Below are 19,447 nucleotides of genomic sequence, written 5' to 3'. Positions count from 1 at the left end.
GCAACGAGTTCACTACCCATGTGATGAACCTGTTGAGGGAACAGTCTCGCACGCGACCCATCTCACCCAAAGAGATCGAGCGCATGGTGAACATCATCCACCGCAAGTTCAGCTCCATCCAGATGCAGCTGAAGCAGAGCACCTGTGAGGCCGTGATGATCCTCAGGTCACGCTTCCTCGACGCCAGGTCAGAAACTCAAGCACATGCACGGTCATGCATTTGGCAGATGCTTTTAGTTTTATCCCAAACAACTTGCATAACATTTAATGTATGCATTTGTCCAGCGTACTGTATCTGTTTGCTTATCCATAATACGCCTCATTTACATAGAAAAGGTTGTGTAGAAAGGCACGGAAAATGAATAACACATTCTACGGAGCCACGAAAGGGACATGGTTAGGCTTGCTGCGGGACTCGGTTACATTACAGTCCATCAGATTTCACTTATCACGTGAAGATAGGAAGGAGAGATGATTGACAGGACGATGATGGAGGATTTGGTGCGCAACAGATGTATGCATATGTGTGTGTATATGTATATGCAGTGTACACACACACACACACATTCATATATATATATTCACACATATAAACACAAACTTTTATGTTAGATGAAACTAATTGAAACATATTTTTTCCATCACCATGTCCCTTCTGGGGCTCCGTAGAATGCGTCATTTCCTTTCCGAGCACAATATTCGGCTTCGGGCACATCAGTGTAGATAATGCTTGGATTGCTGGTGGTTAGTGAATAAGCCCCAGGTTTTTGCTCTAAAATACAAAGCACAAAACTGGTTAGTAAATTCAAACATCATTTTGCCCCTGAGAGTCTGTCCTACTTATAATGCACTGTAAATAATAAGCATTTGCTTAATAAAGAAAAACGATTATTGGTCGTGTGTCTGTTTTTACACATGTAGGTGTTTTTGCTAGTGTGGGTTTGTTGCTCATTGTATTGGATGTGCTGAAAGCGTGGCATGTGTGAACGAGTGGGTGATGTGGTAATGTTTTAAGGTCGTGTGAATCCTCTGGAGTATTTTGCTTAAACTGGCGGAGAGATAAGTTGGGTGGGCACAGGAAATTTGCCAATTAGTTCCAGTTGGTTGGTCCAGTTACTTAAAGCTAAGAGTAAATTATGCATAAATCTGCTCATCAGAGAATTATTCAAATGACTCTTTGGAATTATTCAAATGCATGCAAATGAAGCAGACATTGATTGGTGGGCTCACTGATGACATCATAAAGAGAGTGGCTGCCAAGGTCAGATTTAATCTAGTCTCATTAATGACACTGCATTGCATTTATATGTTTTAAAAGTACAACTAAGCATTTAAATATCATCTTATAAGACATATTATTGGTAGATATAGAGTGACGACTGATATTTATATCCATTTTGTGTAAATATCTGCTATACTTTTAAAAAGATCTCATTGATTTACAATACAAGCATCAGAATTTCATCTTACTTTTTGGCCATATAAATATTAGCATCTGCACCAAAATGCATATTTTGCTCAGTTTGGACCTCTGAATAAAATTGAGGTGTTTTTTGCTCCTCAAGTATGAGATCCATGTTCTCACTATATCATCTAAGCCAGGGATGGGCAACTTCGGTCCTGGAGGGCCACTGTCCTACAGAGTTTAGCTTCAACCCTAATCAAACACACCTGAACAAGCTAATCAAGGTTCTCAGGATTACTAGAAAATTACAGGCAGGTGTTTTTTTCAGGGTTGGAGCTAAACTCTGTAGGACAGTGGCCCTCCAGGACCGAAGTTGCCCATCCCTGATCTAAGCCATAAAAGCCTGATGTATCAAATATGATATTCAACAAAACAAAAAACACATGCAAACTTTGTTCTTTCGATTTTCCATTTTAAAAAAATAGATTTTTCAGACTATCATTTCAGATGTCAGGCTTTACAGGGTTAAGCAAATCAATTGTTTTGGGCCACATCAGGGACTTATAACTTTAGTCCCATTAAAGGGGTGATGAACTGAGAACTAAAATTTTTATATATAGAGATATTTCATATATGAGAAATTCTTTTGATATATAAGAGGTCATCATACTATAAGAATATCCTGTAAGTTTCAGAACTGAAAACTTCCTTGTTAGTCCAATAAAGGCTTTTATTGACACCAGGCACAGCGAACGACAAAGTGGAGATCTATGAGGTCAAAGGGTATCAAACACCGCCTCCACAGAAGAAGAGCAAGGCCTACTTCAACACTGCCTGGTTAGCCCCGCCCACTGATTCGCGCTTTACATGAAACTCATTATAATATGCAAAGCTGTTATCCAATCATAGCAGTGGGCGTTTACTTCCAAGTCTTCAATGCGGCACGCCCATAAAAACCTGAGCTAGGCTCAAAACCAGGGTAGAAAATAGCCTATTACTTATTAATTTTGATGTTTTTGAATGTAAAAACCAAGCGAACGTCATAAGTTGACCTCAGACAATAATATAAAAAAATGAAAAAAGCCAGTTCATGACCCCTTTAAATATATACTACATTCAATAATACATACTTTATGCATTATGGTGTAGTTACAGCATCTACCAGCAGGGGGTCATTAGAGCATGATAACCAGCATTGAAAACAATGATTATTTGTGAAATTCTCTGGTGTTGCTAGTGAATATCACACTTTAATAACCTTTAGTATATAAAGATATAGAAATGGTTCAGGATCTAACAAAACCAATGATTTATTGTTTCCATTTTATGCTTCTCCAGGAGGAAAAGGCGCAACTTTAGCAAACAGGCGACAGAGATTTTGAACGAGTATTTCTACTCTCACCTCAGTAACCCGTATCCCAGCGAGGAGGCCAAAGAGGAGCTGGCGAAGAAGTGTGCCATCACAGTGTCGCAGGTGAGTCCAGTTCTCGGACGATACTGCGCACACCAGCCTTCAGCTGTGAAACAAGAGGAGATTTTATTCACAATCTGAGCAAAATCACTAACAAATTTGTTAGCGGTGGTCTGTGACACTGTGAAGGTGCAGAGAATTTGGCTCAAAATACAAGTGAAGAAGCAGAGCAAAGCTGCCTAGTGACATCTCGAAACAAATGGGAGTGATTTAGAGTGAGCGCCCAGTTTTCTGCAGCATGGATCCTGGAAGTATTTTTCCCATTGCTTTTCTTCATAAAAAAAACCCATCTAAATAAAGTTTAAACAGAGTTTAGTAGAGTTTAAAGAGAAGGTTTGTTTTTGAAAATGTTATAAAAACCATAAAGAATTGCAAACGACTTGGTCCAAGTTTATATTAGGTGTCTTTAACTACTAGTCAAGTCAAGTCAACTTTATTTCTATAGCGCTTCATACAATACAGATTGTTTCAAAGCAGCTTTACAGTGATAACAGGAAAATAATGATTCAATGATGCAAACAGTTCATTTCGGCTGTACAGCAGTTCTAAAAGAGATTATAGTGTTATTCTTCAGCTTAAGTCAGTTCAGTTGTTGATTCAGTTCTGATATAAAGATTATTAAAGATGCTCTAAGCGATGTTGGGTGACGTCACTTCTTGTTGACGTTCGAAGTATTGTCAAACAAAACGGAGGCTAGCTCGACCCTCCCTCCTCCTCATCCCGTCCCCTCCCCCTCCCTTCCGTGCTTCCTGAAACAGGCTTTTCCGATGTAAATTCGGGACTTTGTGCGTTCCTTCTCCTTTTCCCTCTTCTTTGCTATTTGTTCATCGGAACGTCGTCTCTTTGGTCGTGTGTCGGCCATATCAAAATTCTCAAGAATATAAAATTCTAACGTTAGTCGTTGTCTAGGACATCTCTCCTCTAGCTAACTTCCCTCTTCATGCTCCCCCCCCCCCCAATGTGCACGCACTAACCCCCCACCCCCACCCCCAAATCATTCTTGTCGGTTATTGGCTGGAACACTGTTTGTTATGTTTCGTGGTCCAGGCTGGGCCAGTTTGTTTTTCTTGCCGTTTGTGGAGCCTGTGCTGTCTACAGAGACCACGTTTTTTACAGTGTGTTCAGGGGACAGGCAGCGAGCGGATAGTGAGGAGATGTTTGCTGTATGTGACAAAAAATATTTCAGCCTAAAAAATGTGTGACATCGCTTAGAGCACCTTTAATAGTTAATTTCATGCAGTTCTGCAGAAAAACAGTGATGTCGTCGTCCAGCTCAGTTAATTTCTCATCCAATAGTGTCAGTGCAGTCAGATCAATAATATTGTTGAATATTAAGTGTCTCCAACCCCAAACTTCATCAGGTGACAGAAATGGAGAAAAAAACTTTCTCCTCTGGCCAACGAATGATCATAGCGTGATTATGATTCAGGCAGCATCATGAGTCAGAATTCAGATCGGAATCGGTCAAATATTCCATCCAGTTTCCTTTGCTTGAAGATCGATTCATCACGCCAGTATTGAGATGAAGCTGGTCTTAGGGTCTGTGTCGATGTCTGTCGTGTCGATGAGGCCTTCACAGGGCAGAGTCTAGTTGACAGGATCTCTGCTGACATTCAGGGCTGAATTGTGGCGTGTCTAGTCCTAATCCTCCATCTGATCTTGATCCGGCCCGGATCCGGCTGACTACGGTGACCTTGGGATAAGGATGAGACAGACAGGCTAATATTAGCGTAGAAGCCATTCTTCTTATGATGTAACGAGTACATCAGGTGTTATAGGAAGTGTTCACGGTTCCGGCTGACCTAATGTATGCAGCCTAACAATCCTTTAATGGAAGTGAATTATAGAATTGTGATAATGTGTTATGTGTATGCTAGGTTAAAGAGATGTGTTTTGAGATGTGAATTGACAGAGTGTGTCTGTTTCTCGGACAATGTTAGGAAGACTGTTCCAGAGTTTTGGTGCTAAATAGAAAAAGGATCTACCGCCAGCAGTCGATTTTGATATTCTAGGTATTATCAACTGGCCGGAATTTTGAGATCGCAATAGACGTGAAGGACTATAATGCGTTAAGAGCTCGCTCAAGTACTGCGGAGCTAAACCATTTATTGCTTTGTAAGTAATCAGCAAGATTTTAAAATGTATGTGATGTTTAATAGGGAGCCAATGCAGTGTTGACAGAACAGGGCTAATATGGTCATACTTCCTGGTTCTAGTAAGAACGTTATGGACCAGCTGGAGTTTGTTTATTAAGCGTGCAGGGCAACCACCCATAATGTGGCTTTCATATGAAAGATTGGTATCAAAGAGACACCCAGGTTCCTAACCAACAACGAAAGTGCTCACATGGTACAAGTAGGAGCTTTCCGAAAATTCCCAGATTACAAATTGTAATTACTAACTCTGGGAGGACGAGTTTTTTACAACTTTTTACAAGTTGAAATCTCATAATTGCGATTTTTAATTGCGACATCATGGCGTGAACGCATCTTTACTTAAAATGTTAGTACATACTAGTAGATAAAGACACTTAATATAAAGTGGGACCAACAATTTAATCTATTCAATTGGTTGTTGTGTCTAATCTTATCAGAAAAGACAACTACTGACTTTTATGCTCCAATTTCCCATTTTAACTAACGTTAAGTAGGTAACTAGTTAGTCTCAGCCTCAGCACGTAAACCTTAGCTGCAAGTAAAGTATATAGATATCTATGTGCAGAATTGTATATTCCATTCTGTTTGCTGAACTAGTCAATAATCATTACTTTTGGACACAGAATCCAAATCCAAATAACTGTGACTTTTTATCTCACAATTCTGACTTTTTTCCTCACAATTGTGAGTTTCTATCTTGCAATTCTGAGAAAAAATGATGCAAACTCGCAATTGCGAGAGAAAAAAGAGATTGTGAGATAAAAAGTCACGGAAAAAGTGGCGGAAACAAGCCTCCATATCATTCATATTTTAAAATATTTTTTATTTTTATATTTTCAGTTTTAAATTTTAGTTGAATTCTTAGTAATTTTGTATTTTCATTAGTTTTTATTTAAAGAAAAATAGCTCTAAATAGTTTTCATTCATTTTTCATTTTTAGTTTATTTCAGTTTGTAATTTTAGTACTTAAACTTAACTGCATTTAATTTTCATCTAGCTTAACTTAAGTTTTTATCTTATATTTATTTTTTGACTTTTTAATAGTTTTAGGCTAAGTTGTTACTTCAGGATTGTGGGTAATGTAGTTCTTTACAGGAAATTCTGCAATTAGAAACTAATATTAAGTAGGAATCACACTGACACAGAATAACTGAATTTTTAAATTGTAAATAAAGATTATCGGAGTATGTTTTCAGTCTTTCTACTTCTAAATTTCATGTTTAAATCAATGTGTTACTTGCAGTCTCTTTGTAATTACATCTGAAATCCTACACCAAATTTATTTTCAGTGTAGAATCCAATAACACCCTCAGTTTATACATCATCTCTCTGAATGGCATTCTTACTTCCGGAGGCCGACTGTTGCTCTCAAATGAACTTAATGATGAACGTCTATCCTCTATTCAGCCTGTTTAATGGGAGCGGGTGTTGTTTGTGTAACGGGTGGGTGTGTGGGGTGTACAGGAAGTCGTTACTGTAAAAAAAAGCCCCTTCTTTTTGTGCCCTTAGGGGAAGGGAAGCACCATCACTGTGTCACAGGTATGTCACTAAAACACGCGTCCGTCTGTCCTCTGTGTTGTCTGTCGATGTTGGTTGGTTCTGTGTCCTGAACAACGGTCATTCTTTACAGACCACGCTGGAAATGCTAGTGTTTGAGCGGCCATAAGACAACGCATACATTTACTCGCCACTGGGAACAGTTACATGCCTTTTTGCACTTGGATCATGTCCTCTGGCTGTCTTTTATTGGCTCCCGAGATTATGACATCAGCGAGGCGTTTTTTTATTGCGCATCTTCAACTGTTCCGCCTCCCATTGGCAGTTTAAAGCCTGTTTGGAGATATTTTATGAAGGAGCCATTGCTCGGGGTGGATGTGATTTTAATATGTCTGGGTTTGTAGCAACGTTAATATTCTTTTGCACAAGGTTGGTCCATTTATAACCATATGAGAATAACAGTCGCTGTAAAACACATATAAACATGGTTTTCTGAGAACTTTTTTTTTTATGAATTCTATAAATGCGACAGGTAAATGTCATGAAAACTGTCAGGAACGTGTCTGGGAGACTTTTTTTCCATTGTGGTAGAATTTTTTTTATTAATTTTAATTTAAATAAATGTCACAATACAAAAATTGTAATGGTCCTTAAAGAGGCTTCATTCCCTTTATGCAAAAAAAATTAATAAAAATAATAAACACTACTGGTCAAATGTTTGGAATAATTAAAACATGACAATTAAATTAAAACATTCTTTAATGCTTTTTGAAAGAAGACTTTTATGTTCATCAAGGCTGTATTTATTTAACAGTAACATTGTGAAATATTATTACAATTTAAAATAACTGTTTTAAAATGTAAACTATAGAAGCACAACTGTTTTCAACTTTCAACTATTATTAATAAGCACCAATAATAACTGAGCATCAAATCATCATATTAGAATGATTTCTGAAGGATCATGTGACACTGAAGACTGGAGTAATGATGCTGAAAATCCAGCTTTGATCACAGGAATAAATTACATTTTACAATATATTCACAGTTATTTTAAATTGTAATAATATTTCACAATTTTACTGTTTTTACTGTATTTCTGATAAATGCAGCCTTGGTGAGCAGAAAAACACTGTCAAAAGCACAAAACAATCATAGCAACCTCAAACTTTTGAATGGTAGTGTATCATTTTTGTTTGTTGTTGTTGATTTTGGGATAAAAAAAAAAGAATATATTATGTATAATGTAATACTTTTATAATATTTTATAATGTACAATATTTTGATAGCATTTCCTCATGAGATTCCTCCACATTTGCGCTCTATCTCAGGTGTCGAACTGGTTTGGTAATAAACGTATTCGCTATAAGAAGAACATTGGTAAATTCCAGGAAGAGGCGAATCTGTACGCAGCGAAGACAGCAGTGACGGCGACTCAGGCCGTAGCGGCCGCTGTACACAACAGCCAGACCAACTCGCCCGCAACGCCCAGCTCTGGTACACACACTCACACACACTCTATGGACGAGACCACCGGGGCTAGTTGTCACTAATGTTTTGAGTCCATTTGCCCAAATACTTGTTTTCTTTAGTAGTAGTTTTGCATGTTGGTTTCAAATATATACATGTGTTGCCCAAATCAGTGGTATCCTTAAATTAACTGGCATTTAATAACAGGTAAATTACTTAAATGTGACATGTGACAACATGTCCTGCTATAGGGGTCAACAAGTGTTAAATGAACTGTGTCTTTTTTCCTAGCCAGTAAGAGTGGACATATTTAATAGCTTTTTTGTAGCCAGAACTTCTAAGGTTTGTGTCTACACAGAAAATAAACCCCTGTGAAAAATTGTGACAACTTGCCCCGTTCTCCCCTATATTCCATATACAGCAGATCTAGTCTAATTATTTGAAATGAGTGATTTAAGAGTTTAAATGGGTTCTGTTCTGCGTCAAACGTCTGTCATTTTCTCTTCAGGTTTCCAGATGAAAGATGAAGACTTTCAATTGGATGCAACAGAAGATAAAAACAATCTGTTAAACAACATTTTCACTGGTACGGCGACTTGAAGACACTTCCTGTGATGAGAATTACAGTGAACTTCCTGTCTCTGTGTTCAGTTGTGTATGTGCATATACAGTGACCCCAAAAAATATCCATTTGGATAATTATTTTAACCCTGTAAAGCCTGACAAGCTTTTTCTTTTTTTAAATGGAACGCTTTATCAAACCTTTAGACAAAAAAAAAGTTTAGTATCACAGAGTATCATATTTGATACATCAGGCTTTTGTGGCTCATATATTGTAGTATGATATAGTGAGAATATGGAACTCATACTCGAGGATAAAAAATACCTCAATGTCATTCAAAAATGTGCAATTTGGTGCATATGGTGATATTTATATGGCCAAAAAGTAATGTAATGTAATGTAAATCAACAGTACAGCAGATAACTTAAAAATGCATATAGTCATCACTCTATATTTCACAATAACATGTCTTAGTAAGGTGATATTTAAATGCTTAGTTTTATTATCAAAGTGTAGTATTTTAAAAACATATAATGCAATGCAATACAATGATGATTGAGAGATAAAAGTTCCTCAAAATCCTGATGGATCATATTTGATACTCACATTTGAACATCTTTTCTAACAAATAATGTATGGATAATCAAGTGAAGTTGCTTCAGTCCAGTAAGTGTCCATCTACAAATATTACTAACAATAAAAAAGATATTCTTATGTTTATTGTATAAAAATCAGTGCAGATTTCTCAGCAGAAAGACTTGTGAACCAGGAGCTGAAGGGGGCGTTTTTACAGTTACTACTAAAAGGCCTTTTACTTGCTAAAAATGACAGAGGGCATGTAGTGCATTGTATGTAACAGGTTTGATCATGTTGATCATTTGCATGCCTTAGAAATTTGATACAGTAATATGATACATGCAAACATTAAACAAGAAAAAACTTCACTGAGCATGTTCACAAACTCACTGTTCCTCCGTCTCTCTGCAGGGTCTTCGGGTTCGTATAGTTTGCCAGGTTCGGGAGACATGTTTATGAGCATGTCCAGTCTGAACGGCTCATACCAGCCGGCCCAGGTCCCCGTCCCAGGACAGACACAGGTATCACACACACCAGCGCAAGAGCACAATATATACTATAACGTACAACATAATATGCTCACCAAGGCTGCATTTATTTGATCAAAAATACAGTAATATTGTAAAATAGTATTACAATACAACTGTTTTCTATTTGAATATTTGATAAAAAATGTATTTATTCCTGTGATCAAAGCTGAATTTTCAGCATCATTACTCCAGTCTTCAGTGTCACATGATCCTTCAGAAATCATTCTAATATGATGATTTGATGCTCAAGAAATATTTATTGCTATAAGTGTTGAAAACAGTTGAGCGGCTTCATTTTTTTGTAGAGACTGTGATACATTTTATCAGGATTCTTAGAATGAATAGAAAGTTCAAAATAACTTTTTTTGTAATATTATAAATGTATTTACATCCACTTTTTATCAATGTGATGTCCAACTAACCCCAAACTTTTGAATGGTAGTTTATATATATATATATATATGTATATGTGACCCTGGACCATAAAACCAGTCACATTGGTCCATTTTTTTAAATTGAGATTTATACATCATATGTAAGCTTTCCACTGATGTATGGTTTGTTAGGATATGACAATATTTTACCCGAGATACAACTATTTGTAAATCTGGAATCTGAGGATGCAAAAAAATCTAAACATTGAGAAAATCTCCTTTAAAGTTGTTCATTTATTTTCACGATTGTGCTGCATTCACTCACAAAAATACATGTTTTATATATTTACGGCAGAAAATGTACTAAATATCTTCATGGAACATGATCTTCACTTAATATCCTAATGATTTTTGGCATAAAAGAAAAATCTATAATTTTGACCCACACAATGTATTGTTGGCTATTGCCACAGGTATACCCGTACGACTCGAGACTGGTTTTGTGATCCAGTGTCACATATATGAAATATGTGTCTAGAATACCAATAATATCACAGCCAGCCGTTTATGATCTCCTGTCCTGTGTTTCTCTCCTCAGGGAGACTCCATACGTCACGCCATCGGTCAGTCGTTGGGTTACAGTGATGGTCTGCGGGGAAACCCACTTTACAGCCCTCATGGCTTGAACGTAAGTGTGTTATTTGAAAGTAAAACATTTAAGCCAGAAATATATTCCGTGCAAGTGTGCAAATGCAAATGCTTGGACACTTTCAACTAAACAAAAAGTCAAACTTAAATCTGCACCAAAAGCTCTAGTGTAAAAGTGCTTTAGGGTCTGAATATCACTCTCACACACACACACACACACGCACCGTCTCATGTGGTGGCGAAGGAATAATCTCTTCACAGCAGGTCTCCTGGAGTCATTCAGAAAGAGTTGTATGATCAAACCGTCGCTCCATGAGCCGACAAAGACGACAGCCGAGATTAAGACTGGGAGAGGTGATGCTGCCTCTGTGAAAAGGCAAAGATAAACGTATGGATTCATATTAATATCCGCACACGCACACAGGGCTGTTTGCTGGGATAGATGCAAATGCGTTCTGTTTCCATTTTCCAAAATGCATCTAATAACGCACCGACATGCACGGCTCTTGGCAGTATATCTGCCTTCTTATTGAACCACACTCTCTCTCTCTCTCTCTCTGAGCGAATTTGCGGTCCATTTCCTTATCACTATAATAAAATATGAAACTGGAATTGCCTGCAGCTTTGTACAGATGTGAATAGCATCTTCCCAGATGAGGTTTGATAAGACATGCTTTATAATGGAGTCACAGCGTTAAAGGTTCATTTATCTATTGAGGCGGCCACGTCGAGGAAAAAAACAATACTAATGCGAGAGGAAAAGAATCATCCATAGCCTTATCACAAAGAGAAATTAAGGACAGAACGAATAGCTTCAGATGTCATAGACATTCACATTACAAAAACAATGATTTCCAAATTGGTTTAAGTCTTGTTTTATGGCTAAAATATCTAAAAATCCTTGAAATTAGAGAGATTTTCATAGTAACGCATAGGATAATAAAACTTGTTTTTCAAATACAAGTCTTGTTAATACCAATTGCAATTTTTTTTTGTATAAACAAGTAACAAATAAGTAGAAACAATCTGCCAGTGTAAATAACAGTAATAATAACAAAAAATAACAACATCTTAAAATTAGACCAAAACATTTACACAAAATCAAGAATAGGACTTTTGCAATGTAGAATGTTTATGCTTGGCTTAATTATTAAATTCAATCAATCAATTAATTAAATTAATCAATATGTATCTTATTATTATTATTTTAAACAAAAACTGCTTAATCCAGCTCATAATGGTTTGCTGGTCTCGCCGGGTTTAAGCTGGTTTCCTAAGCAGTGTTGGAAAAAAAAGTTACTTTTAAAAGTAATCTGTTACAATATTGCATTACTTTCTAGAAAGTAACTAGTTACTTTTAATGGAAAGTAATGTGTTAGGGGTAAAAACAAAACAAAGGTCCTTTCAAAACAAATACATATATGATGGTTCAAAACATTAATATTAATTCTGAGTTTGCATTTCACTGTTTTGAACCATCACATTCAACCATCAGTAACCATCATGTTTTCACACGGCACACACAACGATTTCTCTCCACATGGGAACAGAAGAGCTGTCAGTAAATTCATTGGGGAAACAAAGTAACTTGTGATATCAATTTGAAAAAGTAACTAAGATTGAAAATGTTTAAGTAATGCATTACTTGAAATAAGTAATCTGATTACATTGCACAAGTTACTTGTAACATAACACAAGCTTCTAAAACCGTATGAATAGACCAGCGTGAACATGGTTAGGCTGGTTTAAACTGGATTTTGTTTCAGCATGGCGAACAACAGTTTAGACAAAATGGATCTTAGACAATCTGATCTTACTCTCAAAAATCAATACCGGCTAATGTTTCCATTCTGACTTTAATTACGCCTCTCAAATAGTCTCTTGTGTGTCTCTTTCCAGGGTAACGGTGGCTGGCATGATGCGGTCACTCCATCTTCTGTGACGTCTCCTATAGAGGGAGCGAACAGCGTTCACTCGGACACCTCTAACTGACCAGTCTGAGAACCCGCAGGACAACCTACACAACTCAACAGCATCTCCAGCAAGAACACGAAACTCAGACGTGAAACCGCTCTGGTTCCTCAGTACTGTACTTTGACTAAAAGAACACCATGGGATTGATGGTACCAGATTTCTTTCCAAAACTGGTGATGCCTCAATAAACATGGCCAACATGTGCGATTGTGGAAACAAGGGATGCTTTTGTCATAATCTCTGTGAACATCTTTGAATAGGTTTAAAAATAGATCATGATTTAAAATGACTCGTATCACTGTCTTCTTGCACAGTACAGTGTGTTCGTTCTTAAGTGTGATTTTTCTCTTGCAGATCACCAACATGATTTTTTTAATCTGTATTTTTAATGATTTAACTTGAGCATTACTGTTATTCATAATAATAAAGGACAATGACATCTTAGTTTTAACAAATTATGACAATAATTGACATCAACACTGCAGTCATGCAGATTCAGATTCAGCTATTTATATTCAGGTACAATGTACCAACATCACTACATCAAAAGAGCAAAGCTGTAGGCTTCCAGAAGTAAAATACCTTTGATAATGTCCATAAAGAAGATGTATCTGTGGAGCTGATTGGTTTCTTTCAGGTCCAGGTTGGCTCACAACTCCTCGACGAACAATGTTTTGAAATGTCTATGGAGAAAATGCATGGAAAATTTACTTCTGAAATCTTCTGTTCAGCAATGCTATCAGTAACAGTTTGCATCTGAAACATTTCTCAAATTAGAAATTCTTGCACTCGTAAAAATAAAGCTTCCAAAAGGTTTTTTTTTACAGTGATGCCAGATAGAAGAACCATTTTTGGTTCCACAAAGAACCTTTCAGTCAAGTTTTTCTTAGTGTGAAGAACGTTTTAAAGGGTAACTCTCGCCAAAATTGAACCTAGGCTCTTTTTGTTGATCTACACGAGTCAAACTTTCGTGTAAAAGCATAATTAGGATGGAAACGCCACTTTTAAGATTGACCATATTTTCGTTTTAGGTCAAATTGCCTTGTGAATGGGAGTGAAAGGGGCACGACTATGATAGCATCAAAATCACTATTTTTAAAACACTAAGAAGGCTCGACACAACATGAAACTGTGCTCGAAGTATCACCAGGGGCTTTACACATGAACTCCAGCATTGAGAACATTGTTTGTGTACACAGAGTTTACTAAAAAGAAAGGTTTTGTACGACTCACTTTATCAGTTAGTGTTTCCGGTGGCTGGAATTTTGTCAGTCAAAAGTAGTCGATCTCCGAATGCAACGTGGCGTTGCTTAAAAGTGGCGTTTCCATTCTAATTATGCTTTTAAACGAAAGTTTGCCTCAGGTAGATTAACAAAAAGACCCTAGGTTCAATTTTGGTGAGAGTTACCCTTTAATATTCTAAATAACCTTTTTCCACTATAAAGAAGGTGTCGAAAGTAATGTAACCATCGAAGAACTTTTATTTATAAGAGTGTAGAGCTACTGTTGACAGATCATGCAAACCAGATTTGTATTTGTTAATGCCATTTAAGTGACAAGACATAATCAAATGATAGAAAAAGCATTTTTGAATGTTTTTTTTTCCTTACTCCATACATTCATGCTCCATATGACAGAATATACTGATTCTTTTTAAGTTTGCTCTACTTTTTACTACTCTTTGGGTAGTTTTTAATTTGCAATGTCTTTTAAAAAAAGGTTGTAATATTTAAAAAAATATGTTCTAATGTATTAACAGAATTTACACTGAGCAACTCTCTATGAAGAAAAATTCATGTAATATTATTAGTTTTTGATAAAGGAAATACTTGTATTTCTGGCCAAACAAGTGTTTCAATAAACATTTTGAATTGAGATTCTTAGTCTGATATTATATAAACTCGTGCACGACAACTTTTTTAGTGTTTTTCCCATTCATGTTTAATGGGTAAGTTAGTGCATACAGTATTCTGACTGTCAGAGAGCTTGTTGAAGCATTAAAAATGATGTGTTCAATGTTCATATGTATTTCACTTTGCATGCTGTGGTCTGTGAGCAATTACCTTCAGACTCAATGAGACACTACAGCCAAAAACATTTCTGCTTTTCAACATGTCTTTATCAGACAAAATATCTATAAGTGCATAGTGCGTCATTTGGGACACAATATTTTCTCTTCTCTTTTTTTTTGCCAATTTTATCATCTGCCAGACAGAAGTGCCTAGGAAAAGTAAAAAATAGCAGCCTACACATTTCCCCAACTAGCCATGTGATTTAATTCAGAAATAAAATTGATGCTGCAAAGTTTGTATGAGCAATAGGAATTCAACAAATGTGACAAAATCAATAAAACTGTCCTAATAGTAACAATAATGCTTGCACAACCTCTACAAATGAAGCGCAAAGGGGTTAAAGAAAGACTAAAGCATTTGAAAAGCTTGTGTTGAGTTGATCTGTTTGATTGGTTAACATATAAACCACACACATACACACACACACAGAGGGAGACGGCATCGTCAGCTTTGGCAAACTGAGCTTCATTAATAATTCCACCTGAGTGGCAATAAATCTGTGGTGGTTCTCGATGAAACGGCAACACACCCTCATAAATCAGTGAGATTACAGGACGATATTTCACGATCTCACGTCTATTTCTGTCAGTCGAACTAATAGCCTCTGCCGATCCTTCACAGTGATAGCTCATGAATCCGAGATTTGTTTTCAAAATGTCAACGGTGCAATATGCAATCTCACTGACAGTGGCAAAATGCCCTTTAATTATTTATTTACCCTCCACTGTCAGTTAAAGGGCTGAGAGGTCAGGCAGAAACGCGAGCATGCGTCCAATGCATTAATGAGAAGTTTCGATGAAAAATTCCGTATGAAGATCAAATCGGCACGGGAGGCTGGAACTGGCCATTGATGAAACGTCTACAGCATATGATTCTTTGCGCAGCCTAATTGCAATTCAATAGCCTATTTAGGGTGAAAGATTTGTTTCTCTGCGATGTGAATTTAGCACAAGTTGTTGCCCTCTCAAAATAAAGTGTCAGTTTTGACAAGCATGCTAAATAACCTTTTGCTGGTGGAGGACTACATTTGATCTACATTTACTACAGGAGCGCTGGAAACCATGGCTTGCAAGTCAACATACAGTCATGACAAAATTGAGTCATTCTCAGCACTGCACATTATTCTGAAGAAGAAAAAAACAAAAACATTTAATCAAAAGTCATAACTGTCTCTGGCACAACTTTCCCTTTCAGCCCTCTTGTTTTTCAACCTCCTGTCGTATTGAGACATTTCGAATCAATTCCCTGCATATAAAAACCAAGTCGTTTTTCTTGTTGAATATCGCAGTTGAATTTAAATTGGTTGCAAACGCTATATCTAACATTAAACTATAAGCTACTCTTAACTAGCCTACACTAAAAGCTACTAACAAAACTAGTTATAGAAACCAAAAATGTGTTTTCCCCATTGAATAAAGTTAATGCATTTTCAGGTTAAAGTTAAAGCATTCTCAAGTTAATGTGTCTTGTTTTAAGGTTTTATATATTTATTGGACAACAAGACAAAAATAATAAAATAAAAAAAAATTTTGTTTGCAGTGTAGCATCGCTACTTTTAGTTCTAACTACATGTCACTAATGGTCTGATCACCTTCTGTAGAGTCAAAATAACTATATTATTAGCATATTATCTGACCAGCCCTGTGGCTACAGAAAGTCTCTGTGGAACAGAGATGCCACACACACACACACACACACACACACACACACACACACAGCCTGAGGACAGACTCGAGAGTATCTGCTCATTAGTGTTCACCATGCTGCATGTGACACCATTAAAAGTAAACAGAAACCAGGCATTTTTCACTCTAGCTGTGAGCTATAAGAATCAGCATTGTATATTAAGGAAATTAAGGTGAAAGGTATTTGAGGTTAAAGAAGCCAAAGGATTTATAGCTTTAAAAAGCATGCAACTTTTGTATAATGGCGTTCAGGATTGGGCTTTGTCAGGTGGACGATAAAAAAGGAGAGCTGATATAAAGTAAGGGAAAGCATCTCTGCAGCCAGCAGGCATCATAAAGAGTATGCAAATCACACCGCCTGTCTGCCTCATTAATATTAAACATGGCTTATTAGACAGAGCAAAAGCCTGACCCCTGGAGCGGCTCACACACCTCCTGAATAATTAATGCGTCTGATTATGTTAATCAGGAGCGTTCCAGGAGAGGAGTGTGTGGGGATTTGCTCGAGGTGTGGGACGACTCGTGCCATGGGCTTTGCTTTTTATCTCCTGTCAACTCAATCTGCGTTACGCCGCTACACGCTTCATTTTTTTTTTTTTGATCCTAAAGAAAAGGTCCTACTTAATCAAAATACTAATTTGTATTGCCATTTGAAGCAGAATTCTTGTTCTACTTTGCTATTTTCTACAACAATATACACTAACAGACACAAGTTTGGAATGATTACGTATTTTCTTCTGCTCACACACAGAAGAGGCTGTACAATTTAGAGGCTAAAATAACAGTTTTTCTATTGTTATTCCTGTGATCAAAGCTGAATTTTCAGCATCATTACTCCAGTCTTCAGTGTCACATGATCCTTCACAAATCATTCTAATATGCTGATTTGCTGTTCTGCTGCTCAATTATTAATAATGATTCTTATTATTATATCATCAATGTTTTTGCTGCATTTTTTTTTTTTTTTTTTTTTTTTTAAACCGTAAATTATTTTTTTTCAGGATTCTCTGATGAATAATGTTCTAAAGAACAGCATGTTTTTCCAAAGAGAAATCTTTTATAACATTTTATTACATGGCTTGGTTGTGTTCTTGATAACACACCGCTGCTAAGGATAACACACCGTTGCCATGAAAAACAGAGCGTTGCTATGGACGCAGGATTCTAACCGTAGAGACGGAACGGACTATTTTCTTAAGCGGAAGCAATACAATCGTTTTTAAATCAATAAACTCCTTTTTAAATCAATATTTTGTGTCAAATTATTGATTTATTTGGTAGGTAGCCATGTAATAAGCTCCGCTTCGCGTCGGGGTCCTGATCAGCCTGTCGGGGTTGTATTCGCTATAACAACCGCCTCGCTCTACATTATCCCTTACTTAATGTCTTTACTGTCACTTTTGATCAATTGAATGCATCCTTGCAGAATAAAAGTATTCATTTCTTTTTTCTTTTTTTTAAATCTTATACAATTGAATGGCAGTGTATCACAGTTTACACAAACTGTTTTCAACATTGATAATAATCAGAAGTGTTTCTTGAGCAGCAAATCATCATATTAGAATGATTTCTGAAGGATCATGTGACACTGAAGATTGGAGTAATGATGCTGAAAATACAGCTTTGATCACAGGAATAAATTATGTTTTAAAATATATTTAAATAGAAAAAAGTTATTTAAAATTGTATATAAATAATATTACTGTACTTCTGATCAAATGCAGTCTTGGTAAGAGTTCTTTCAAAAACATTTAAAAAAGCGTAATTATTCCAAAATGTATAATACCCATAATGGGTTACTGTAAATAAGTGGAACTGTGCTAAGACGGACCTCAGCGAGCACCTGAAGTGTTTAGCTGTGTGTTGGAGAAGTGTGCAGATCTTACTCACATCAAAGGCAAAGGGCATTTGATTAGCGCTTTAGACTGACCTCCTCTTGACCCCTCATTTCTACTGGATCCTCCATTCCTGCTGCTTTCCTCTGGGGAATGGAAGAAGACCAGCAATGAATGACCAACAGATCCCATGGAAGAAGATCCAATCAGTCACCGCTGAACAGAACCGCCCTGTGAAACTCATCAGGGATAAAGATGGCCACGGGGTCTCGTCTTCTGAGAAAAACGGCCCCAGAAATGATACGATCAGCATCTGTCGGTAAGGCTGTGCTCAAGGCCATTTTTTAGCTTCAATATCCTGAAGGAGAAGATGAAGATGATTGCCAAAATAATGACTTTGTGGGGCTGGAAAAAAGATTTATATGATATATGTACGGACAAAAGATGAGATTTAGTGAGTGATGAAATTTATTTTTAGCAATTTTACCATCCCGCAAAAAAACAAACTAGTTTCTAGCCCTTATTCGCCAGAGAAACAAGTGCGCAGCCATCTTTATAATTTTGTGTAATATTTCTATGTCTCTGTATATTTCTATGGCATCGCTGTCGAAGAGTAGCCTAATTCGCTGTTGAAGTGGATTTTCTCATTGCAAAGTTAATGAATGTTATCATGAGCATTGTACTGTTTGAAGCGGATTCATAATAAATGTCAGTAGACCGGGAAGATTTGAAAACGAGCGGCTCATTTGTAAATCCGTAAGATCTTAACTTCATGCTGTGGAAATACAGACCGATAGACAGAGAACACAACAAGTGTAGCGCTGGAAAGGGGCGGGGCTACATAAAGGAAAGGGGCGGGGTTACATAAAGAATAGGGGTGGGGCTACATACAGTCTATACAAGGATGAATACACAGCTAGTTTGGTGCTGATTAGTTATTAATCATGAAACAAAAAGCATGTGTTTCTGGTGAAGAGGCTTGACCAAGGAAGCCGTACTTAGTTAAAGGAATAGCTCACTCAGTTACTAAAGGGATAGTTCACCCAAAAATTAAAATTCTGTCATAATTTACTGACCCTGATGTTGTTCCAAACCTGTATGACTTTCGTTAATCTTCGTAAATGCGCTTTATAGATTAATATTTTGTAAATAAAGTGGTAAATTATGTTTTTTTTTTCGCAAATAAAGAATC

At 36.8% G+C, this 19,447-nt stretch overlaps 1 protein-coding gene and 1 long non-coding RNA gene across 3 annotated transcripts in view; one reads left to right on the top strand and one right to left on the bottom strand.

Annotated features, from left to right (window-relative positions):
• pbx3a (pre-B-cell leukemia homeobox 3a) overlaps positions 1 to 14,538 on the top strand; it is a 52,262-nt gene extending 37,724 nt beyond the window's left edge. The window contains exons 4-11 of one of the 2 annotated variants that reach the window (XM_084114617.1): positions 1 to 187; positions 2,744 to 2,879; positions 6,542 to 6,571; positions 7,861 to 8,026; positions 8,508 to 8,585; positions 9,549 to 9,658; positions 10,640 to 10,729; positions 12,589 to 14,538. The exon at positions 1 to 187 is cut by the window's left edge and continues 4 nt beyond it. In XM_084114617.1, coding sequence (XP_083970743.1) covers positions 1 to 187; positions 2,744 to 2,879; positions 6,542 to 6,571; positions 7,861 to 8,026; positions 8,508 to 8,585; positions 9,549 to 9,658; positions 10,640 to 10,729; positions 12,589 to 12,681 — 890 coding nt within the window. In that variant the 3' untranslated portion in view covers positions 12,682 to 14,538. The remainder of the gene's footprint in view (positions 188 to 2,743; positions 2,880 to 6,541; positions 6,572 to 7,860; positions 8,027 to 8,507; positions 8,586 to 9,548; positions 9,659 to 10,639; positions 10,730 to 12,588) is intronic. The other variant, XM_084114618.1, reaches the window with a different exon arrangement.
• LOC311083229 lies at positions 3,886 to 19,079 on the bottom strand. Its single transcript, XR_014606252.1, has 4 exons — positions 18,351 to 19,079; positions 13,246 to 13,346; positions 10,914 to 11,055; positions 3,886 to 4,569 (listed from the first exon to the last, which is right to left on the bottom strand). It is a non-coding gene; the product is annotated as an uncharacterized lncRNA (long non-coding RNA).
• Positions 19,080 to 19,447: the final 368 nt, after the last annotated feature.

This window comes from Abramis brama (assembly GCF_963993115.1).
Source record: "Abramis brama genome assembly, chromosome: 5".
Lineage (NCBI taxonomy): Eukaryota > Metazoa > Chordata > Actinopteri > Cypriniformes > Leuciscidae > Abramis > Abramis brama.
The sequence above is the reverse complement of the archived record's forward strand: the minus strand, read 5'-3'. Positions and strand labels throughout refer to the sequence as shown.